Genomic DNA, 24939 nt, shown 5'->3' on the forward strand with positions numbered 1-24939 from the left:
GCTGTCTGTGTCATTATTCTTAATCGAATAACAAAATACAAAGTGAAAATCACTTTTGTAGCTGTAATAGATTAATTATATTTAATTTATACAGTGAAGATGCAGTGTTATTTTACATTTGATTGTTCAATTTCTGTACCTGAATACTGCTAGACTTTGCTGAAAAACTTAAAGCATTGTTTATTTCATTTGTATCTTTGTTCTATTGTATTTATCTATGTTTGTAATTTGTTTATTATTTTTTATGCAGATGCACTCCCCTACAAAATCACCCCAATCGTTCTAGAATGATTAATTCTTTCCAAAAAGAGCTATTCAAGTCATCTGGTGATATTTGTTTTCATACTGCAGTATATATGACAGAAAAACTAAATATCGCAATGTCAGTTTTTTCCAATATCATGCAAGCTTTGCACAAGAAGGTGATGGTGCCGGTGAAGGAGTCGCGAACCACAAACCTATTCGTACATTATCTGCTGACATAAGGTATTTTAATTGCACTTTAACAAGTAAACTGAACGGCCTGGTTCATGCGCAATATTTAGTGTTAAACAAGTCGTTTTTTATGTTGGTGTGTGAAATAAAGCTGCTTTTTTCATCGTTGGCTGATTGTGCGGACCAATGTTATTAGCTATATATATTTATTTTATAATAATAATAATAATAATAACAACAATAACTAGCTATTTATTTTTATTTTATAATAATAATAACAATAACAATAATAACAAATATTGTGTTGTCATACCCGTTGTAGTATTATTATTATTATTATTATTATTATTAGGCATAAACGTCAATATTTTGTTAATGTGCTATGCAAAAAAAAAGAGAAAAAAAAAAAGATGATGCCTCTGTTTAAGAAATGATGTCTCTTTTGTAACAAGCACTCTTGACATCATTTGTGAATATATGTCTTCATTGTGAATATCACCTTGCAATTAAGTTTTGATGTGGGCTGTAGTTTGTTTTTAAAACATTTTCAATGTAAACTAATCCTTATTTCATGCACGTGTTGGTGAAGTGCTGGCTATATGCGGTGATGTTGATGTGAAACTATGGAGGGGCAATTTGATACAATAATGGGAAAATTAGCCTAATATCGTCTTGATTATCATCAAAGACATCAGCTATCGGCTATATCTGATTATTCGATATATTATCATCTATTGGTATAGGGATTGGTGCAATTTTACTCTTATCTAGTTTTGCAGATAAATTTCTAGTTTAACTCGTTTTTGAAAGCTAGATAATATAGATATCAAGATGATATAGTTCTCTTTCCTGTTTTGACATATTTTCTATTAAACTTTTCAAATGTTCAGAACTATGGGTATATACAGACCCTTTCCAAAAAAATTAGAATATCATGGAAAAGTTTATTTATTTCCACAATTCAATTCAAAACATTAAACTTCCATAGATTATACATTCAGGGCCCACAACTTAAACGATTTCAAGTATTTAGTTGTTTATTTGTACATAATTTGGGCTTCCAGCTCATAAAACCCACGAAAAACAGGATTTCAAAAAAATTGAATATTACATGAAATCAAACAGTAATTACACAGTAATACCATGGTCATTGAACCAGGTTTTGGTTATTTTGGCAGTGTGGGCAGGAGCAAATCCTGCTGGAAAATTAAGTCAGCATCTCCATAAAGCTTGTCTGCTGAAGGAAGCATGAAGTGCTCTGAAAATGTCCTGGTAGACGGCTGCGTTGAGTGGACAGCACAGTGGACCAACACCAGCCGATGACATGGCTCCCCAAACCAACACAGACTGTGGAAACTTTACTCTGGACTTCAAGCATCTTGGATTGTGTGCCTCTCCATTCTTCCTCCAGACTCTGGGACCTTGGTTTCCAAATGAGATGCAAAATTTGCTCTCATCAGAAATAAGGACTTTGGTCCACTGTGCTTTATTAAATCCAGAGTCAACGCAGCCGTCTACCAGGACATTTTCAGAGCACTTCATGCTTCCTTCATTTTCCAGCAGGATTTGCACCTGCCCACACTGCCAAAAGAACCAAAACCTGGTTCAATGACCATGGTATCACTGTGTAATTACTGTGTGATTTCATGTAATATTCAAATTTTTTGAAATCCTGTTTTCGTGGGTTTTATGAGCTGGAAGCCCAAATTATGTACAAATAAACAACTAAATACTTGAAATCGTTTAAGTTGTGGGCCCTGAATCTATAATCTATGGAAGTTTAACGTTTTGAATGTAATTATGGAAATAAATAAACTTTTCCATGACATTCAAATTTTTTGGAAAGGGTCTGTATATATATATATAATGTAAATTTGTATACTTGCCTGAAAACTAATCAATAATTTTTGTCTATTTTCTGGTCCACATGTCTTCTATAGATTCATTTTTGTAGGCTTTTTGAAGTACACTAGCATATAAAGCTAACACACATGGACTACAAGCTACAAAATTCATTTTTAATTCATTTTACACATTGTTATTTGTGTTTTACACATCTTCATTCTTCTTCCTCTGTTTTTAGGTGAATAACACTGAGGTGTCCGGCATGAATCACACAGAGGTGGTCAACCTGGTTCGTGCCGCCCCCAAAGTCGTGGACCTGGTGGTAGGCCGTGTCCTAGAACCTCCCAAACCACCAATAGAGGCCCACCTCCTTCCCGACATCACGTTTCAGTGTCACGACGAGCCTTTAGGTAATGGAAATATCAAGGTATATTGTAACTGATCCTCTTTACAACTCAATGGTGTTCCCGGAAATGCCATGAATCCAGCTGGGCAAGTATATTTTGCTGCGTTTGACCGATACATATGGCGCTATTAGTGTTATCTGACTGTCAGAGGTCAATGGGGGCTTTTACTGGGTCACGCAAAAACACAGATATCCATCAGCATAAACAAAGCCCTCTTGCGTTTCACTGGAAAAATGAGCTCAAGGGGTTCAACAACAAGCTAGATAAGGGTGTCGGATTTCAGCATGCTGACAAAAAAGTGAAAGAAAGAAGGTGGTGTTAGTTTAGTGCAGCCGGATCACTTAAGTGTTTGTTTACTGGGTGTGTGTGTGGCCGTCTCTTGCAGGTCTGGTTCTCGATGGAGGAAGTGACAGTGGGTTGGGCGTACTGTACGTGAAGGACATCATCCCAGGATCCGTAGCCTCAGCAGAAGGCAGTTTGAGACACTTGGATATCATACATTACATCAACGGCGCTCCGACGCAGGATCTAACCTTGAGCGAGAGCTGCAGACTCTTGCAGCTGTCACTGAGGAATCTTAGTCTCAAAGCCACCAGGTGAGTTATTCACACGACACCACTCGCAATGTTCACCAAACACACTACGACGTTCATTCAAATATGCAAAAAGGATCGAATTATTCAGGTGTTGGGAAGATTCTTTTGATGAGACTTGTTTGTCAGCTGTTATGTGATATTTGTGAAACTGTAAAACTTCTGGACGGACGCCACTATCTAACTATATTTCCGTAGGCATGGGAAGCCTGTTTTTCCGGGTGAGGAGGAGATTTCATTGCTAAACAATAACATCAGTTCTAAAGTCTCCCAGAGTATGAACGGTAAGTGTAGTGGGAAATAATCCAGCTGTACCTACACGGTTTTTGGTCAAAATGTTGTCACATACACTGTTCAATAGTTTGGGGTCGGTATGATTTTAAAGACTTTAATGCTCCCCAAGGCTGCATTTTTTTTTTTTTTTTTATTAAGAAATACAGTAAAAATTTTAACATTGTGAAACATTTTTATAATTTAAAAACTTTATTTTTATTTTATTGTTTTATGTAATTAGCATTATTACTCCAGTCTTCAGTGTCACATGATCCTTCAGAAATCATTCTAATATGATGATTTCGGTCTCAAAAACAAATGTTGAAAACAGTTGTGCTGCTTCATATTTTTGTGGAAAGCATTGTTTTCCAGGATACTTTGAGAAATAGAAAGTTGAAAAGAACAGAATTTTATTTGAAATATAAAATATTATAAATCTGTTTGCTGTCACTTTTTGATCAATTTAATTCATCCTTACTACACAAAAATGTAAGTGATTTTTTTTTATTAAGTTGTATGGTGCATACCCCAAACATTTGAATGGTAATTTAGTAGTGATGTCCAAATTCAAAAATGGGTTGTGAAAATTTGTATCAAATCTATTAAAATATGGCAATACATTTCAAGCGGTTAAAGATTACATTAATTATACATTTGTAAAGATATGGTAAGTTTGTAAAGTTTACATTGACTGATAATGTTGCAGTAATGTAACACACACTGAAGATGTCATCATATTATTTGCATACTGAAATCTGATTGGTCATTTACAGAGCAAGAAGCAGAAGCCTAAAAGCATAAAACTTCAGGAAATGCTATTCTAGTTGTTGTATATTATATTATATTACACGAGTCTCTTATAATATTGCTTTTAGCTAACATTACTCCTTAACTATGGTAAAAACTTGGTGAAATCACATGATCTTGTGCGGCTTATTGCTAAATGATGGTATCAACAGTTTAGTTTACTTTTGACTTGTGGCATTCTGATGCTCTTGTTAGTAGTTGTTGTTACTTTTCTGGTTGTAAGCTGAGTAATTTACACAGTGACCTCATTTCTCTCTTGCTCTTTCTCTTTGTATCATAGGTTATCTCCATAGCAACGATCGTAACGAATTAGAGGCCCTATCCGGGATCTGTCCTGCTGAGGTAAGAACCTGTAGAACTTCTGGTAAACTATTACCTAATATTGATCGGTGCTGCTCTGGCTAAATATTTTATCACTAAATAAACCGACTTCAGAAACAGAAACTATTATACTGTGGGTGCTGTTTGTGGCATGTGAGACGGGACACAAACAGCCTGAAATTTAACTGAGGCAGGTCAGATTTCTGCGGTCTGTTTGTTACAAGAGGAGCCGGTGAGAGGAATTTGACTCGATTTTCAGGAAACGTGTTCCGTGAATGGCCAACATTGAGGCTTCTTCCTTCACTGAATTCACTGTAATTGTGCTTCATTGTCATTATGGCTTTCTTTCTTTTGTACCTTTTCTCCAGTTTTTCCTCGTCTCATTCATTCTGCCTTCTTTATTTCATTATTTTCTTGTCTGAAATGTTTACAGGAGCAGATTGTGAAGCTGCAGTTAGAGAAGCCACCAGCAGGGGGCCTGGGCTTTTCTGTGATTGGTGGAGAAAGGGGTATTTTCGTGAAGTACGTCACCCCTGGAGGCACCGCAGACACTACGGGCACGTTGCAAGTTGGCGATCGTTTGCTCAAGGTGCATAAGCGATGTTTTTACACATCACACCCATTTTTTTAAGTTGCATTTTTAAATTGAACTTCCGAAAGCCAATTTTGCTGTTTGTTTACAGGTCAATGACGATCTGATGATCGGCGTGTCTCACTCTAAAGCCGTCACCACCATCCGTAAATCTAAAGGCTTGGTGCACCTCATCGTCTCCCGTCCACCTGACCAAATGCCCAACACGTACCTGGGCTTTCTGCCTCTGAAATCCAACGGTGTAAATGGCAATAACGGTACGGTCTGCACGCTAACAACCTCATGGTTATTAATAAAGTAGAATGAATGAATGCCCGGAACTGTCAGGTTATGTTTATCTATTTTTTGTCCAATAATTAATTTTTTTATTTACATAGTAATTAAAAAAATTACATATATTTCCCTCCATATAATTATTATTTACCGCCTGTTTCACAGACAAGGCTTAAAGGGATACTCCACCGAAAAATGAAAATTCTGTCATCATATACTCACCCTCATGTTGTTTCAAACCTGTATGAATTTCTTTCTTTTGCTGAACAGAAAGGAAGATATCTAGAAGAATGTGAGTAACCAGACAGTTTTAGATACCATTGACTTCCATAGTAGGAAAAAAATATACTATGGAAGTCAATGGTATCTAAAACTGTCTGGTTACTGACATTCTTCTAGATATCTTCCTTTCTGTTCAGCAAAAGAAAGAAATTCATACAGGTTTGAAACAACATGAGGGTGAGAGTATGATGACAGAATTTTCATTTTTTCGGTTGAGTATCCCTTTAAGTCTGGTCCCAGACTAAAATGCATGTTTGAGCTGTTTTAAATGAAAGCAACTTGCATTGTCATATCTTTGTCAGTGCCATTGTTTTGTCTCAATATGAACACCAGTAATGTTTTCTTCTAACGCATGTGAATAAAAGCTACTTATGCCCTAATTGAACTAAAGACTAATCCTGGCTTAATCTAAGTCCTGTCTGTGAAACCAGGCCTAAGCGTAATAATTTAGTTTTGCAAAAAGGGCTAATAAAAATCTGTTATTGTTGTGTGATGTTTCAGATGTGAGTGAAGACAGTGGCGTGAAAACAAAACTCCAGACGCCATCAGAGCAAAGCAAGAGCATCAGTTCACCTCCCCTCCCTCCGATAGGTACAATAAAGATCACTTGACCAGTGTTATTTTAGTATTAAAGATTTTTTTATGAAATACTATTATAATTTTTATTTATATATATATATATATATATATATATATATATATATATATATATATAATAAATAACAGTACAGTATACAATTTGAACTAATTATATATATATATTTATATATATATTATTGAATATTAATCAAATATTATACAATTAATTAAATACAATTAAAATCAAAATGGAAAATATACAAAAATAATATTTTAAGTTTTAATTTAAGAAATAATTTTTAGTAATTTTGTGTGCATATATAGTCTTTATTAATTTATATTTATATATTATATTTATATAAATTTTAAAGTAAATGAACAACATTGCTTTTTATATTTAATTTAATTTAATTTAATTTAATTTAATTTAATTTAATTTAATTTAATTTAATTTAATGTTTAAGTTTTATTTCAAATAGCAAACATTTTTATGGCTTTAGTTTTATAAGAACCCTGTATGAGACGTCATTCTAGCAGATAGCTCATCTGAATTTCACCTGAAAATGTGAGTGTGGTATTTACATTATTTGAATGTGTGTGTTCTAGACTATGACACAGGCTCTCTAGAGAAAGGCAAGGGAACAGAAGGAAGTGGTGACCTATCAGAGGACACAGACTGTGACGGCTCGTCTCTGCCCGAAGACTCCCCAGAGGTACGGCCATCTGTAATTAAGCTTTGAATATCTGCAATTTTACAGCAGTCAATCATATTCCATAAGATCTGATCTAATAACAATGGACTTTGAGGCAATTGTATTGACTTGGAACAGCACATAGTTCAGATTAATATTCATGTTCCTCTGTCTTCAGACATCTCGGAAGGTTGAGTGGAAGGAAGAAAATGTTGATGCCCCACTGAACGACAGGTGAGGAAGATGAAAACAATTTGAACAACTCTCATAGGACTCTTTCACTAATTTCACATCTACAGTGGGTGTATTTGTTTCAGCTTACATTTTAAACACAGAAAATATGGTTAGAAATGCAGTGCAAAACTGCAACAAAAAAAAAGGTGATCATTTTTAAGCAACATCAAATATTGTTTGAAAAAAGACTTCTCACCCAAACACTTTCTATTCGGTAAACATGACTAATCCAGACTATTTAAGAAATTTATAGTTACAATATAGTGTAGATTAAATGTTGTTTGGATCTACACTACTGTACAAAAAGTTTTTATTCAGCAAGTATGCATTAAATTGGTCAAATATAATGTTACTAAAGATTTCTATATCATATATTTTTTTTATCATATATTTTTACTTAATATTCATCAAAGAATCAGGAATAAATGTATCACGATTCCCACAAAAATATTGAGCAGCAAAAACTGTCAATAATAATAATTGATAATAAATGAGCAGCACATCAATTCATTTTATTTTCTCCGATCAAATGTTAGTGCCCTGCAGTCCTCGTCAGGCCAGCTGGATGAAGATGAGATCACATGGGGGAGCGATGAGCTGCCAATAGAGGACATCAACTCTAAATTTACTGAAGGTCAGTCAGCAGAAACCTGTTTTTCTGTTGAAACCACCGTTTCTCAGGGAAATGGATCATTTTCTTATTGTTCATGCAATCAGTTTGTCTCATTGTAACTGTAATACATGTTATTTATCTTCTCTCTCTTTCTCAGATGGACCCATTGTTACTGAGGATGAGCTGACGTCTCTGCCGCTGGTTAAAGTGGTTCCTGACGGCCATTACACATCCACTAACCTCAACACTATAGTCCGTATGATGAGAGGCCTGCTGGAGCAGAAAGTTCCTCTGCAAGAGTTTGAGGTGCAGAAATATTTCACTGTACCATATACTTAAAGAGAACATCTGTACTTTTTGCCGTATTAAAAGCAATTTCTGTAACACTTTACAATATAATTCCGTTTGTTAAAATCAGTTTACTACATTAGTCCACGTGAACTAAAAATGAAAAATATTTCTAAAGCATTTAGAAGGTTAATCATAATTTCAACATTTACTAATACATTTAAAATCCCAAGTTTTATGTTAATATGCGCTATGAGCGAACATGACCTGAGAATGAACAGTTGTATTTTTATTAACTAATGTTAACTTTAACTAAATAATTCCTTATTGTTAGTTAATGTTAGTCAATGCATTATTATGCAATAATAATGTAAACTAATTGGACCTGTTACCACACTTTCTTCTATTAGAAACATTTTTAAAACCGCTTTAAATTACTTCACCTTTAAAGCCTACTTGATTTTTTTATTTATTTTTTATGTATCTGAACAATTTTATGTGCATAAAGAAGTTTAATTGTACATGTTTTTTAAAAGTAATGCTTATTCAGTATGAATTCATTCAATTGATCAAAAGTGACAGTAAAGACGTTTGAAATGGCTGCTGAAAATTCAGCTTTGCATCACAGGAATAAATTACATTTTAAAATATATTCGAATAGAAAACAATTATTTTAAATTGAAAAAAAAATTCCACAATATTACTGTTTTACTGTAGTTTTGATCAAATAAATGCAGCCTTGGTGAGCATAAGACTTACCAATCCCAAACTTTTAAATCGCAGTTAGGGATGCACCGATGCATCGGCTGAACATCGGTAACGGCCGATATTTGCCTCGTTAACTGCCATCGGCCATCGGGAAATAAAAATGACATTCGCCGATGTCACATGGGCGTCAGTTTGGTTTGATATGCTGGGGACAGAGACGCATTCGGAAGTGCATTTTCAGAAGTGCTGGGTACAATGACGCATTTATTTATTTATTTTCTATGAGAAAACTCCTTTTCTCGAGAAAAGAACGACCATGGTGTGTAGCAGAAGAAGCGGCGGAGTATGCACGATCCGCGAGTGCTGAAGACGTTCTGCACGGCTTTGATGGGTGCGCAGGAGGACACAAATGGGCGGCGACTGCTTCTTCCAGTGGCGGGAGCTTTTCCCTCAGCGCCGTCAACAGATAGAGCGTTAACTGTACACACCGCCGCCGACTTGAGCTGCAAAGAAACTCTGGCCTCCCTGTCAAGGACTCTTGTCAAAAAGTACGGGGAAGCTTGACCGCTCTGAATAGTGAGTGAGAGCGCGCGCGCGGTCGGGGCTCGCTCTCTCTCTCTCTCTCTCTCTCTCTCTCTCTCTCTCTCTCGCAGAAGAGCGCGTGCGCGCTTAAAATTTAATATTTTGGTATGAACATTCACCCGTGTTTTTTCCCTCATAAATGCGAACACGAAAAATAAAATGAATATTATAATGTTTTTTTTGTTGGGTCAGACAATGATTACCAAATTTCTCTCTCATATTGCTCTTCATAACAACTGAAAAAGAACTTATAAATAAGGTTATAACTGTCAACCAGAAAGTGACATTAAAGGTTTTTTTTGTTTCATAAATTGGTCTGATTGAATTTGTGCTCATTCTAGGATAGTGTGATCAAGAGCCGAAAGACTTGTATGTTTCCGTGGCACAAAAGAAGGAATAAATAACAAAAAGAAAAAACATCGGCATCGGCCAAGTTGTTATGTTAAACATCGGTATCGGTATCGGCCCAGAATTTCCCAATCGGTGCATCCCTAATCGCAGTGTATATTTTATTATTTATTCATATCTTTTTTGGCATGAATATAGCATCTAATGCTAATATGATGATAAAATCATAATTTTTTTTATGTGCATATTGTTTTCTTTCAAAGAACCTGCAGAATTTACGCCCCTTGGATGAATGTCTGATTGGCCAGACCAAAGAGAACAAGAAGAAAAACCGTTACAAGAACATCGTTCCATGTGAGTTAGGAGAAACACTGATGTATAACAATGTTTCAGCATGTTTCTCTGAACTTATTTTGCATATTAATCATCTCTTGCTCTCTGTCATGATTCAGTTGACACAACCAGGGTCGTGTTGGGAAAGGATGGCGGCTACATAAATGCTAACTTCATCAAGATGCCTGTAAAAGACGAGAAGTTCCTGTACATCGCGTGCCAGGGGCCGCTGCCCACCACGCTCGGGGACTTCTGGCAGATGGTCTGGGAGCAGAAGTCCAACGTGATCGCCATGATGACACAGGAAGTGGAAGGAGGGAAAGTGAAATGTCAGAGGTACTGGCCCGATACGCCCCGCTCACCCGAGATGGTAGACGACCGGCTGCAGATCACACTGGTCAAAGATCAGCACCTGGACAACTTCGTCATCCGGCTCATAGAGGTCAAAGACATCCAGGTAACAGACAGCTTATAGATATCGCACAATACCTTTCAAATGGTTTGAATGTTTTTAGTGTTTGATCCAAAATACAGTTAAAACAGTAATATTGTAAAATATTATAATTGATAATAAATGTTTAAATTATTCCTGTGATGCAAAGCTGAATTTTCAGCATCATTACTCCAGTCTTCAGAAATCATTCTGATATGCTGATTTCCTGCTCAAGAAATATGTATTATATTATGTTATATATATATATACACATACATACATGCATACATGCATACATACATACACACATACATATTATGATTTGATAGCACTAAAAATAATATTGTTGTTTATATTATTTTATATTTTCTTAAATACTAATTGTTTTATTTTACAGTGACATTACAATAGTAATATTTCTTATTTTTGTTTTTTAGTTATTTTAATAATTTTATTTAATACTACTACTAATACTATTACTACTAATAATAATAATAATTATTATTATTATTACTATTCTCGCTCTCGAACATGAACAAGCACAGCAAATCTGGAATTTCATCAATTTTTATCAAAGATAGCAATTAGATTTTTTTCCCCCCAAATCGCGCAGATCTAATATCTTTATAAATACACTTATAGATATAGTGATTTAAATGCATAAACCTGCATATGTGTATATCATTCTCTTTTAGACTAGTGAGATCCAGAGAGTCACTCATCTGAACTACACAGGCTGGCCTGATCATGGAACCCCGACTCAACCAGAACAGCTCCTGACATTCATTTCCTACATGAGACACATCCACCAATCAGGCCCCATCATCACTCACTGCAGTGCAGGGATTGGCCGATCAGGAACGCTCATTTGCATCGACGTGGTTCTCGGCCTCATCAGCAAAGATGCAGATGTAAGTGTCACCTTTAAAGCTACACTGTGTGATATTTTCCCCCATCTAGCGGTGAAATTGTATATGACTACCCAGTGAATATTAGTTTCTGTTCCTTTCAATTTCGAGGGCGTTTTAACTCCTACGGTGGCCGTATTATTCCAAGATTAACATGGCTTCCAGTTCGACTTCGTCCAATTGCGCCTTTAAAACTATCACCTGTGATCTGTCGCAGCACAGATTTATGTTACGAGCTAAACAATACTTTTTTACCATTGACGTGAGGAAAAGTAACGCAAGTTATACTAGAGGTCGTTCTGGCGTTATGCACAACCATGCTATGGTTAGACAAGCAACTATAAAACTTAGAATTTACACAAATAGGCTGAATTACCTGTCGAGAAGAAAGCAGGCAACTTCAGCGTCCGTTTTAAAATCTTTGCTCCTCATGAGCTCTTTCCATCTGGGAAAAGTTACTCCAGTATTGGCTTTGGTCTTGCTGATTTGCCTGTCGCGTTGACGTTTTAATTCTCTTTCGCTTCCTTGGCGACTCTGCTACATGTCCTCGAGAACAGGCGTGATCCTCCATCAGCAATCTTTCAAATCTGCCGGCAGTCGCGAGTAATCTCCCCCTCGCATTCATCTCTGTGTCACTGAGTGTAAAGCGCGAAAGGCGAAGCTTGAATTTACAGGTATGTCCCTCTTTGGCTAATGTAGTTTCAAGATGGAAGGGCAACATGGCGACCGGCATTCGAACCCCTCACCCGTATGTACTTTCAGTGGCAGATTATAAACTTACGAGAATACTTTATTACTTGAAAGAAGTAAATATACATTAATGAGCACATATATTTTTGAAAGAAGTGTTTTTTGCTAAGAATCAACTAAAAAAATGACACAGTGTAGCTTTAAAATATAGAGGTCTGTCATTATTCTTTGAGCAATTGACTTGAATTTAAATTCGTAATGTGTAAAGTGTCTTTTTATTTGGATTTAATTTGCAATAATCACAATTTTGTCTGGCTGAATTTATGTATGTATGTTTGTTTCTTGTAACACTTTATAATAAATGTACTTTTTTAAATGGCATAAATTGTATAAATAGTTTAATGGCAAAATTAGTGAAATGGCTCAAATCGATCACCTTTAAGAACATTATATACAATGTATTAATATATTATCTTATATTATATTATATTATATAACTGTACATTATTAGCTTTGTGATTAATTAAAGTGATATTAAGTTACATGTAATATGCTCTCCACATTTCCTCTCTTTAGTTTGACATATCAGATGTGGTACGTACCATGAGGCTCCAGAGGCAAGGCATGGTGCAAACAGAGGTAAGAATTTCATAACTATGAATTTAATTAAAGTTTACTTCTGCTGTCTTTTTTCACGTAACATTTCCTGTTGTCCCCTCCAGGAACAATACATTTTCTGCTACCAGGTCATCTTGTATGTGCTCCGATGTCTCCAGGCAGAAGAGAAACTCTCAGGATAAAAGCGTGGACCAGCACTGCCTTCTTTCTCTCCTCACAGAGTCGCCAGATCAGCTGAAAATACCAGCGGGCTTCAGTCATCCAGATGTTTCCAAGCAGTTTCTTTGATTTCCGATCAGGGGCTTCGACCTTGTCCGAACAAATTATGTTCTTACGATGTTTTGGACGTCTGTGATGCATACAATTCTTACAGAATTTTGTGTATTCTTATCGCTTACATTCTTGACCATTGGCTGCTACTTCTTTGAAAGCATTTATTTTATAACTTATCTTTTTTTTCTTTTTTTTTTGGTAAAACTGTTTTTATAGATTCCTTAAAGATTATGGATCAAATAAAAAAAGAAATGAATACATATTTTTTTGTGGTACAAAATGATTCTTGTGTATTTTAAATGAAATGATGCTGGAAATGTTGCCTTGACAGAATACAAGACAGTATTTGCTTTGTAAATCTTTTAGAAATCACTGAGTGCCAGTGGTAATCGAAGAAATTAAAAGTGTTATATTTAGTGTGATATTTATCATATGAAATCTGTTGATATGTTTTAAAGCTGTTACATACTGGACAATTTGCAATTTGTAAATAAAAGAATATCATGCCTTTAAGATTTCCTTTAATTAATGTGTTTTTGCAATTTCTGCTACTGTTTTTAAGACTTTCATGTCTTACGTATGATGTTTCTTTCATGATATTTGGATGCATTCAGGTTAGGTTTGAGATAAACATGGTCTCTAAATTCAGTTTTCGGAATTGCAAAAAGTGCTTTAAAAAAGTGTTTTTACACATTTGCTTTTTGAGCAAGTAAAGCTGTCTGTATCAGTTCGACTATTTCCCCATTCCATTGATGTTTTCCTCCTCTGTATCTCATCTAGATACTGTAGGCATATACAATAATAAATATATAAAACAGAGGCTAAAGAAACTCAACTCACATAAACGGCCTCAATAGCAAAATGTCAAATTGCATATTTCTTTATGTAAACCTAATGATCATTGACAACGGATAGATTAAAATTTAAAATGGATGTGGTATATAAATCGATTTGGATTGATCAGTAATATTAGTGAAATACAAAAATAAATGTTAGAAATCTTTTAATGGGAGTGTTAAATAATCTTAAAAAAACGTGTTTTTCAGTTGGACCAACGTAGTTTCACAATTATTTAGCCTAGTGGCAAAAATGGGCCTACTATATAAATGTCTCCTGCAGTACCTCCATTCTCCACTGGGGGTCGCAGCAGTCTACAGAGAGATAACTTGAAAACAGCTAGTGACGCTTTTAAGATCCTCCGGATTGTCCTTTCAGGCTTTCCGTAGTTCGCTGGCAACATGGCGTCCTCCTTATGAGCCACGCTGGTGAAGAAATAATAGAATCAGTCAAAATAAACGTTATTTTCTGACGCGTAGTATAAGAAAATAATCAAAAATGACGGGCCGTAACAATAACAAATTACCGACGAACCTCCCACAGTTGCAAAATCTGATCAAGAGGGATCCTAAGTCCTATACGGAGGAGGTAAGACATTCGCTATTGGATTTGTCAGCTGGCCTGGTCGCGAGTAAACCAAAATAATTATATGACATTGCACTATGACAAGCTGTTCATGTATTTATTAAACCTAACAAGCGTCTAATTTTATGTATGCTAACTATTCGATTTATGTAACTTTAAATTTCGTAAGTATGTATATTCATTTGTAGTTACTATTCTATTATTATTAACAAATTGCAATGGGGATCTGTTGTTCAGATAGCAGCTATGATAACTGGTATTGCTAGTAACTGTAATAGAAACTTAGTGGTACGGAATAAATGTTCACATTTAGTTTTATCCATGGGGTGTCACGATACCCTCATGTCACGAACACTGATACGTATCACGATACTGAACTCACGATACGATATCATTGCGATACTCCAAGACAAATGATAAAAGGTTAACAAGAAATGTACTGTTAATTAAAAATGCTCAATTTGAGCATTGGGCGTGTAAATTAATAGGCGTGGACTTGGTGCTAGTAGTAAACCAATGCACAGGACAATAGTGTCACCAGAATAAAATTATTCATGATTCTGAAGCTGAAAATACAGAATTATTTTAGATAAATATGCTTGCATTCTTTCACTGACTAGATATGTTTAAAATAATGTTTTACTGGTAATGTAAGACATTTGGCATTATCAGGACCCACAAATATTACCCCATTGCATTATTATTCATTATATTCAACATTATAGTAGTTTAATGTAGTACTGACACTGACACTAAAACTTTGTAAACTTGAATTTTTTTCTCTCACAGTAATTTTAATTTTGGGTGAACAATACACAATAAATATTGTCACTAGTATCCACGATACATAGGCTATTGTTGCATTTTTGTATTGTGATATGTTGTGACACAATATATTGTTACACCCCTACTAAATGAGCTTGATTTGTTGTCATTCCAGTTTATGCAGCAGTATCGTCATTATCAGTCAAATGTGGAGATCTTTAAACATCAGCCTGACAAATCTAACAAAGACCTGGCTGATTTGGTCATGTTCCTGGCTCAGGTATGGATGTGCTCTCTATTTATTCTGCATTTGATCTCTTATGGATCAGACCGTTGTTGACTGATTGTGGTTTTTGTCTCCAGGTTGGACACTGTTACTTAGAGGAGCTGTCAGACTTCCCACAGCAGCTGACTGATCTTCTCTTAAACCATCATACGCTGCTGGAGTCAGATCTCAGAATGGTACGAGTGATATTTGTTGTTCAGATTAAGTTTTTACAGGACAGTTAGAATGTCGGTTAGTTTAAACTAACTCAATCTGGAAAAAACTTTAACTAAAACAATCTTTAACAATTGGTTAAAAAACAAAACTGCATGAAGAACATTTTTAAGTGTGCTTCGGCTATGCGTGACTGTGTGGAAGAATATGACCCTTCACGATAGATAATGCTTAGATAATGGATATAGATAATGGACTCTGTTAGAGAGCTACATATGGCAATTTATCTATTCAATAAAATATCTTACTCATCTGTTGAGGAATATAAACGCCATCTCCACATCACATTTACATATCAAATCCCTCAGTTCTCCAAAAAGCCAAGCTAATGTTGACTCTTGTTTTATTTCGAGCTCTGTCACGTTTTCTTTTTAGCGTTTTTAAAACGTGTGACTAGATTGGAGATTTAGTGAGCTCTATGTCAATCTTTCTCGCTCATTGTGAGAACAAACATATGACACACGTCACCTTACACGCGTCAAAGTAGCCAGAGCAACTTTTCTCCATTTTTTGGATATGACGAGACGCGCACGGGCGAGTAACATATGTAGACAATTTCTCAAATAGAACGCTTGCTATAGTGAATCAGGGTTAGTATAAAAACACATTTTGGAAGAAGGATTGATGTATCGACTCATATTGAAATTTTGTTTATTTTGAACAAAATAAGTTACATAGTGTACCTTTTAACTTTTGAAGATCTGTTTTCTAAACAAATAACTTTTTGCAATTTCTTTCAGACGTTTTGCAAAGCCCTCATCCTCTTGAGGAACAAAGATCTGGTCAGTCCCACCAGTCTTCTGGGACTGTTCTTTGAGCTGCTGCGCTGTCATGACAAACTTTTGCGAAAGGTCTGTGAATTTTGCAGTGCAATTCTGTTTTTAGAATTATTGCAAATGCTTGAATATTGCATTGAATTATTGCAAAGCATTGCTGATAAAAAAAAAAATGTGTCCTCTCTGTCCTCAGACTTTATATACTCACATTGTGACCGATATCAAAAATATCAATGCCAAGCACAAAAACAACAAACTTAACACGGTAAGTCGCTTGTATTTGGGCATAATATTCATTTTCCATCAAGTGACAATTGAAGGACTGCAGAATATACAAAACTTCACAGAAATAACATAGAAAAAATAAGAAATTATATGTGGTATTAAAGAAGTCGGCATGAAACAGAAGTTGCGATAATCTTTTCTTCCATATTGTAACATATATCCATATATCGGAGAGAAATGGCTTCTGGAACAAGAAAAAATGTAGGGTGGGACTTTTTTTCTCCATTGGGAATTGATTGGGTGTTTGTGGTTTACTATTGGTGGATCTGATGTGAGTGACAGGTTGCCCCACCCTCACACCAGTAAACGCATCATCAGAGTAGTGAAGAGATGTGGCTGCAGGAGAGGGGAAGTTATTTTGATTAAAGATTAAGAGGTGACATGAATAAAAAAAATAAAAAAAACTTTGTGTCAATCATTTATAATAAATACTGCATTAATTCATAAAAAAGGATAGTCAATTTTGATTTGATGGTGACATTTTTTTTCTTAATTTACCCTCTAAATTGTTGTCATGTACTTATTTCTTCACTTATTTCAATATTTCTTAATTCTATTTTGATTTTGGGGTGAAATATGACACTGACATGTTCATGAGATTCCCTTCCCTCCGTTTTGAAATAAATACTCAGCACTTTTGTGTTTCTTCTGCGCTCAGACCTTACAGAACTTCATGTACACCATGCTGAGGGATTCAAACCCCATTGCTGCCAAGATCTCTCTAGATGTAATGGTTGAGCTTTACAGAAGAAACATCTGGTGAGTCCTTGAACAGAAGCATCTTTGTAATATTTTGTGATGCCATTCAATATGATCTGTAATCATAACTGTTTTTCATTCCCACATCAACCAATCAGGAATGACGCTAAAACTGTGAACGTCATCACCACAGCGTGTTTCTCCAAAGTCACAAAGGTTTGAATTTTGTTGTTGTTGTTGTTGTTTTTTGTTGCCTTTTCTCTCTAATATTTATGAATTTCCAGTATTAAAACATTTAGTGACATATTAGTTAAGGACACTTTTATTATTTATTATACACTATATTATAACTTTATTCACAAGGCTGCTTTTCAAGGGTGTATGATCTCTTCTAACATGTTTTGACAATTCCTGTCTTCTCTCAGATCCTTGTAGCTGGATTGAAGTTCTTCCTGGGAAAAGATGAAGATGAAAAGAGAGACAGTGATTCAGAATCTGAGGTAAATAAGTGCAATTTTTTCTTCTGCTTGCTTCTTTTATGTACACTGCCATGCAAAAGTTTGGGATCATTCAATTTTTATTTTAAGAAATTAATACTTTTATTAAGCAAAGACACATTACATTGGTCAAAAATAACAGTAAAGACATTTATAATGTTACACAAGATTTCTATTTCAAATAAATGCTGTTCTACTGAACTTGAAATAGAACATCGAACACTGAAAATGTTTCAAATCAGTATATTAGAATGATTTCTGAAGGATCATGTGACACTGAAGACTGCAGAGTAATGAGGCTGAAAATTCAGCTTTGCATCACAGAAATTACATTTTAAAATATATTCAAATCGATAATTGTTATTTTAAATTGTAGTAATATTTCACAATATTACTTTTTTTTTTTTTTACTGTATTTTTGTTCAAATAATTGCAGCCTTGATGAGCATTGGACACTTTCTTCAAAAACATCTTACCGACCCCAAATTTTTGAATGGTAATGTACTTTAAATATTAAAAATAATTATTAAATGTATTTTTCCTCTGTAGGATGATGGGCCAACGACCAGAGATCTAATGGTCCGATATTCCACCGGAAAAAAAACATCCAAAAATAAGAGGAAAATGGAGAAAGCCATGAAAGTCCTCAAGGTTAAATGAAGTGTTTCATAATTAGTAAATCAATGTTTTTTGTTGATGTCACTGCTAAATTTGTAATTTTCATTTTGTTTTCTCAGAAACATAAAAAGAAGAAAAAAGTGGAGGTTTTTAATTTCTCCGCCATCCATTTGATCCACGATCCACAAGGTCAGACCACCCTTTCACACTTACATAGAATACAACACACATGTAGTGTAGTGGTTAGAGATCTGGTACCTGGAAGTTGCAGGTTCAGACCCACAAGAACTGATCCTATGTTGTTAATTACTTTCTATAAAAGCATCTAGATTAGTAATTATATCTGTGTTGTTCAGATTTCTCAGAGAAGCTCCTGAAGCAGCTGGAGAGCTCAAACGAACGGTTCGAGGTGAAGATCATGATGATGGAGCTCATCTCTAGACTCGTGGGAATTCATGAGGTAATGTATAAGTGAGCATTTGCACATTTATGGCTCATTATTTTCTCATTAACTTTATCTAACCTGTTTTGTTTCCATCTTTACAGCTTTTCCTTTTTAATTTCTATCCGTTTGTCCAGCGGTTCCTTCAGCCTCACCAGAGAGGTAAACACTGCTGTCTTTATAGAATACTTACACAAATAATGTGTAATTCGCTTCAGGATTTTTAAGGTGTGTTCACACTTGTATTATTTTCTTTTTTGGTCCTGACCAAAAGAACCGAACTACATTAGTCCTGGTTTGCTTAGCGATCACACTGTCATTTTTAAAACCGATCCTAAAGAGAAAAAACACGTATTAATGCACTAGTTGTATGTGCGTACATATGATGGTATTTTTTTGACCAGCTGAGAACTTGTGAAGAATTTATAAAATGTGTAAAGGAGTCAATACAGCGGCAGGAATTCCACTGTTGCACACAAATGAACATCTGCTGCTAGAAGATGGCGGTTCTGATGCCTGTACAGAACTGTAACAGGCAACGGGCAACGTAGCTCCTATGACTAGAAAAAACAGGCATGATTTTAGGTTTTTCTGTCCTTTTTAGGTTGTTTTTGGTTCGTTTAGATGTCTTTAGTCCGTGTTGCGTTCATATTTCAGTCGAACCGCACCAGAGACCATCTTTTCAGTCCACTTGTTTGGTGCGCACCAGGGTTCGAATGGCAGCGTTCACACTTATTCAACAGAGCAATCACACCAGAGTTCGTTTTAATACAACCAAACTGTCAAGTGTGAACACATCATTGTCTCTTATCTAATACTCATGTCTTCAGAGGCCATGTTTATGTCCTCCTCATGTTAATTTGTTAATTTTTGTTTCAGAGGTGACCAAAATTCTGTTGTGTGCCGCCCAGGCCTCCCATCAGCTGGTCCCTCCTGAGGTAAGAACTCATCATGAGGCCTTTATATATCATTAAACGAAGGTGGGTTAAGCGATATTTGAAAAACGCTGTTTGAAAGTTGGTAGCCATTTAGTTGAAACATGTAGCCAATCAGCATAAAGGCCAATTTATACTTCTGCGTCGAGTGTACGCCGTAGTGTACGTCGTAGGCTACGCACGTAGGCGACGCCGTCGTGAGCATTTATACTTCTGCGAATGTCTGTGTTGCTCTGCAGTTACACCGCCGAAACGCTAGTTGGGGCGGGTGGGTTTTAATGTTCCAGTTCCACTGTGTTTACATTCCTCGCGGCTATTTTGAGTTTAGGATTCTACGAGCAATGGCGACTGAAGGAGTCATACAGATGGCTGTATTTCCGCACTTCAAGCAATCTCTCGGTCACTTGGTCTATTTCCATGGCTCTTCACTGATCTTCGGAATTTAAAAATGGCGGGCGGGCGCTGCAGAGTGCAGAAGATCATTCCGGAAATGCGTAGGAGGAAACGCGATGCTATCATGCTATCCAGCCGACCAATCACAGATCTTGCGGTCCAAATTTTTGAGGAGGTGCGCGTCAGGGTACGGCGAAGGGTACGACGTATGGTACACATCAATGCGTATGCTACGCCGTACCTTCTACGCGCACCCGACGCAGAAGTATAAATTGGCCTTTAGGGGGCGTATGACGGTGGAGGAGAGAGAACGAGCAAGAGGGAGATTTGAAGAAAGACTGTAGAAAGAGAGATGGCTGAGAGACATTACAAAAGAATATCACTGGAAATTGAAGGGTTATGATCCGGAAAGACCTTTAGGACCCGTGTTAATTTTAGAAAAGCTTTCCAGCGCTGGAGAGAGCTAAGTGGGAAGTCTTCATCTTCGCTTTATTTTTCATGAAGCATTATTTTGTTGCGCTTCTGCTACGATAAATAGACATCCACTCTTCCCTTGCGTGTGTAACAGAGGCCAGTTAGTGAGAGTTGTGCAGGCTGATGACTGCTAGAGAATGCTGTGTTTACTGTTTAGCGTCCTTGTTAGTGCACACGCCTCGCACACCAGCGGGGTTTGTCAGACTTTGTTTTTATTTACAGAAATGTATACTTTCATTTAGAAGGGATGCATTCAATTGATCAAAAGTGACAGTAAAGATATTTAGAATGTTACAAAATATTTCTGTTTCAAACAAATGCTGTTCTTTTGAAGTTTAGTTTTATCAAATAATCCTGGAAAAAATATATACTGCAGTTTCCTCAAAAATATGGAGCAGCATAACTGTTTTCCATATTGTTTAGCCTATTAAAATGATTTCTGAAGAATCATGTGACACTGAAGACTGGAGTAATGATGCTGAAAATTCAGCTTTGAAATCACAGGAATAAATAAAAATGTTAAATCAATTTAAATACAAAATACTTATTTTACCAACCCTGAACTTTTAGTGTTCTAACTAATTCATTACTGTTACATCTACAGATCGTTGAGCCAGTCATCATGACCATCGCCAATAACTTTGTTACGGACAGAAATTCAGGGGAGGTCATGACAGTTGGGTAGGTGCTGTGTAAAGCTCAATAAAATACAATGAAATGTTAAATTGTTTCATGCAAAATACTGTTATTTTGTCCCTGATTTGCATGAATGTCTCTCTTGTTCATCCTCATATCTCAGAATCAACGCTATAAAAGAACTGGTAGCCCGCTGTCCTCTCTCCATGTCAGAAGACCTGCTTCAAGATCTCACACAGTACAAATCCCACAAAGATAAAAGTGTGTGGTTTGTCATTATTTATCATAGTCTGTTCATCAGATGCTATATACTTTGAATGAAATGATAACAGAATAGACTGTTTGACTTTTTTTGTTTATCTTCCAGATGTTGGGATGTCTGCCAGAGGTCTTATCCAGCTTTTCAGAGATCTCAATCCAAAGATGCTGCACAGAAAAGACAGGGTGAGAAGCTTAAAATATTTAAAAAAGTCTTTGAATTGGACATTCTAGATATCAAGGATTCCCAAGTTGTTTTGTCAGTCAAACCTTTTCGACTAAAATATTAACTTAAAGATTTTAAATTAATATTTCAATAAACAAACAGCACATTTGCATGTTCATGGTTCCCTGCCATCTGTTAATGGTCACATGACATGCAGATAAACAGATAAAATATCATGTTTTATTTTCGTTGTTTATCTTAAAATGATTTATTCATTAATATGTTACAATTTTATTATTTAATAAATTGTTAAGCTGTAAATCCTGTTCTAGATGTAAACTACCAATTATTTATTTTTTTGTGAAAGGAAGAAATTAATACTTTTAGTTATCAAGGATGCATTAAATTGATCAAAAGTGACAGTAAATGTCACAAAATTAATGCTGTTCTTTTGAACTTTCTTTTCAATAAAGAATACTGTTAAGTATGACAGTTTCCACAAAAATATTAAGCAGCACAGCTGTTTTCAGCATTGGTAATAATTAGAAATGTTTCTTGAGCATCAGATCAGCATATTAGAATAATTTCTGAAAAATCATTTGACACTAAAGACTGGAGTAATGATGCTGAAAATTCAGCTTTGCGTCACAGGAATAAATGACATTTTAAAATAGAAACCATAAACAGTTATTTTAAATTGTAATATTTCACAATATTATTGTTTTTACTGTATTATTGTACAGTAAAAGTTATTGCAGATTTAGTGAGCATAAGAGACTTCTTTCAAAAACATTACAAAATCTTACTGACCCCAGACTTTTGAAAAGTAATGTTACCTTATTGTTTTGCATTTATCATTGTTATCAGGGAAAGCCCACAGAATCCTCTAAGGAGGCCAAAATCCAGAGCTATGGAGAATTGGAGGCCAAAGACTACATCCCTGGTGCTGAGGTGCTGGAAGCAGAGGAGAACGTAAATGAAGAGGAAGATGAAGGTATGTGAAAAGCTGTATTAGCATTTGCTTATTATTTCATCGAGTAATATGTGTAAAACATTTATTCCACTGTAATGCTTTACCTTCCAGACGGCTGGGAGAGCGCCAGCATGAGTGGGGATGATGAAGATGGAGAGTGGGTGAACGTGCATCACTCCTCTGATGAAGATCAGGCAGAAGTGGTGAGGATCAAACCACTTTCTTATCTGATTCTACACTTGATTCTAATGATGGGAAATGATGCATCTGAACCTGTTTTGTTGTTTGTATATGTCAGACTGAGAAGTTACAGAGTATCCCAGAGGACGAGCGCAAAGCCAAAGCTGCCGTGGTCAGCACGAGTCGTCTCCTCACGCAGGACGACTTCAAAAAGATCCGCATCGCTCAGATGGCCAAAGAGGTCAGCTCTGCACCCGGGAAGGGTCAGAAGAGGAAGAACGTAGAGAGTGATGAGGAAGACCAGAGGTAGGACATGTTTCGGGCAGGAAAAAAAGTTTTTTTTTTTATAAACTGATCATAATCAGTCTATTCATATATGAGATATTTTTTATTTATTTTTTCAGAGGGGAGTTGCTTAGCCTGAGAGACATTGAGCATCTTCACAAGAAACCCAAATCTGACAAAGAAACACGACTGGCAACAGCCATGGTGAGTATGGGGGATAATATTTTATTAATGGATTCTTGCTAAATTAAATTATAAATAAAAATTAAATTGTTTTATGATCTGAATGATCATGTGACACTGAAGACTTGAGTAATGATGTTGAATGTTGATGTTGATGTCAGCTTTGCATCACAGGAATAAATTAAATTTTTTAATATATTTAAAAATAAAAAAACTGTTTTTACTGTATTTTTTATCAAATAACAAGGTTAAAATGTCCACTTTCTTGACGTTTTTCTTTCTCAGGCTGGGCGGACTGATAGGAAGGAGTTTGTCAAAAAGAGGAGTAAGCTAAACCCGTTCGCCAGCACCAGTAACAAGGAGAAGAAACGAAAAAAGAACTTCATAATGATGAAACACAGTCAGGACGTGAGGACCAAAGGCAAACGCTCCTTCAGAGACAAACAGGTGAGCCTGCAGCTCTTTCACATATTTAATAACTTCAGATGCAATAAACCTGCATGCACTTCCCATTCAAGTTCAGTTTGTGTGTTGTGTTTGTGATGTTTCCTATTAATAGTGATTTTCCCCCTCAGATCGCCCTCAGAGATGCACTCTTAAAGAAGAGAAAACGCAAGTAATTCCCACCTGTAATGGACTAGAGCTGACTGAATGGTTCATCTCTTGACATGATCTGTGTGGAAGACAGTATATACGACTTGGCTGTGTGGATTTTCATGTTGTCTTTTAAATAAATCATTTAAACAGTTGTAATTTGTTGCGTTACTTTTTGAATTTGACCTACAAATAGGCCTTTGGACAAACTGCACCCATAATAGTTTAACTAAATTAGTTTACAATATACAATAGTTCTACAGCTTTTGATTTTGTCATCTAACACAATGATGTTCAGACATTGTTAGATTATAACTCTATAACATAGGCATAGGGCTATGGAAAGAGTCATGAAACATCTAAGCCAATCTATGTTCACAAAACTGCTTCAGCTTTACTTTCTGTAGTACTTGAGCTTATATACATGGTCCAGGGGTGGTGTAGCAACCGTGCAATGAGAATATACATTACATCATATAGAATGAAAGACAAAGAGAAAAACAAGTCCATAGGAGAGATCTGTCGCAGTATATGTTCTGGACCTAAATCCAGATCTCCTATCTGAGCTGGTTTCCTAGGAACACACACACACACACACACACACTGTACATGAAAAGGAAATAAAAACTGCCCATTTTCCCCTCGTAGCCTACTCCAAAGGCATCAAGGTTATACAGACCAGAGAGAAAAGAAAAGAGAGAAAAAGAGACAGGAAAGTCAGGCTGAGGTTAT

At 35.8% G+C, this 24939-nt stretch overlaps 2 protein-coding genes across 7 annotated transcripts in view; both read left to right on the plus strand.

The window, feature by feature from the left end:
* The window catches only part of ptpn13 (protein tyrosine phosphatase non-receptor type 13), an 83676-nt gene extending 70036 nt beyond the window's left edge, over positions 1-13640 (plus strand). For all 6 annotated transcript variants that reach the window (XM_082140578.1, XM_082140577.1, XM_082140579.1 and 3 more), the window contains 16 exons: positions 2519-2690; positions 3073-3283; positions 3479-3564; positions 4641-4702; positions 5115-5270; positions 5365-5530; positions 6330-6419; positions 7014-7120; positions 7278-7333; positions 7870-7967; positions 8104-8252; positions 10136-10226; positions 10325-10662; positions 11334-11549; positions 12813-12875; positions 12959-13640. In XM_082140578.1, the coding sequence (XP_081996704.1) occupies positions 2519-2690; positions 3073-3283; positions 3479-3564; positions 4641-4702; positions 5115-5270; positions 5365-5530; positions 6330-6419; positions 7014-7120; positions 7278-7333; positions 7870-7967; positions 8104-8252; positions 10136-10226; positions 10325-10662; positions 11334-11549; positions 12813-12875; positions 12959-13036 (2139 nt within the window). In that variant the 3' untranslated portion in view covers positions 13037-13640. The remainder of the gene's footprint in view (positions 1-2518; positions 2691-3072; positions 3284-3478; positions 3565-4640; positions 4703-5114; positions 5271-5364; positions 5531-6329; positions 6420-7013; positions 7121-7277; positions 7334-7869; positions 7968-8103; positions 8253-10135; positions 10227-10324; positions 10663-11333; positions 11550-12812; positions 12876-12958) is intronic.
* A 690-nt stretch (positions 13641-14330) lies between these two features.
* On the plus strand, positions 14331-24362 carry sdad1 (SDA1 domain containing 1). Its single transcript, XM_082140606.1, has 22 exons — positions 14331-14552; positions 15490-15594; positions 15678-15776; positions 16554-16664; positions 16783-16854; positions 17533-17633; positions 17732-17789; positions 17999-18073; positions 18620-18721; positions 18808-18877; positions 19045-19148; positions 19235-19292; positions 20010-20068; positions 21537-21613; positions 21732-21829; positions 21936-22012; positions 22860-22986; positions 23077-23168; positions 23264-23451; positions 23550-23634; positions 23899-24060; positions 24189-24362. Exons 1-22 carry the CDS (start codon positions 14463-14465, stop codon positions 24231-24233), a joined length of 2055 nt encoding a protein of 684 aa, XP_081996732.1. The 5' UTR covers positions 14331-14462; the 3' UTR covers positions 24234-24362.
* The last annotated feature ends 577 nt before the right edge of the window (positions 24363-24939 follow it).

This window comes from Leuciscus leuciscus (genome assembly GCF_965113295.1).
Source record: "Leuciscus leuciscus genome assembly, chromosome: 16".
Classification (NCBI taxonomy): Eukaryota; Metazoa; Chordata; class Actinopteri; order Cypriniformes; family Leuciscidae; genus Leuciscus; species Leuciscus leuciscus.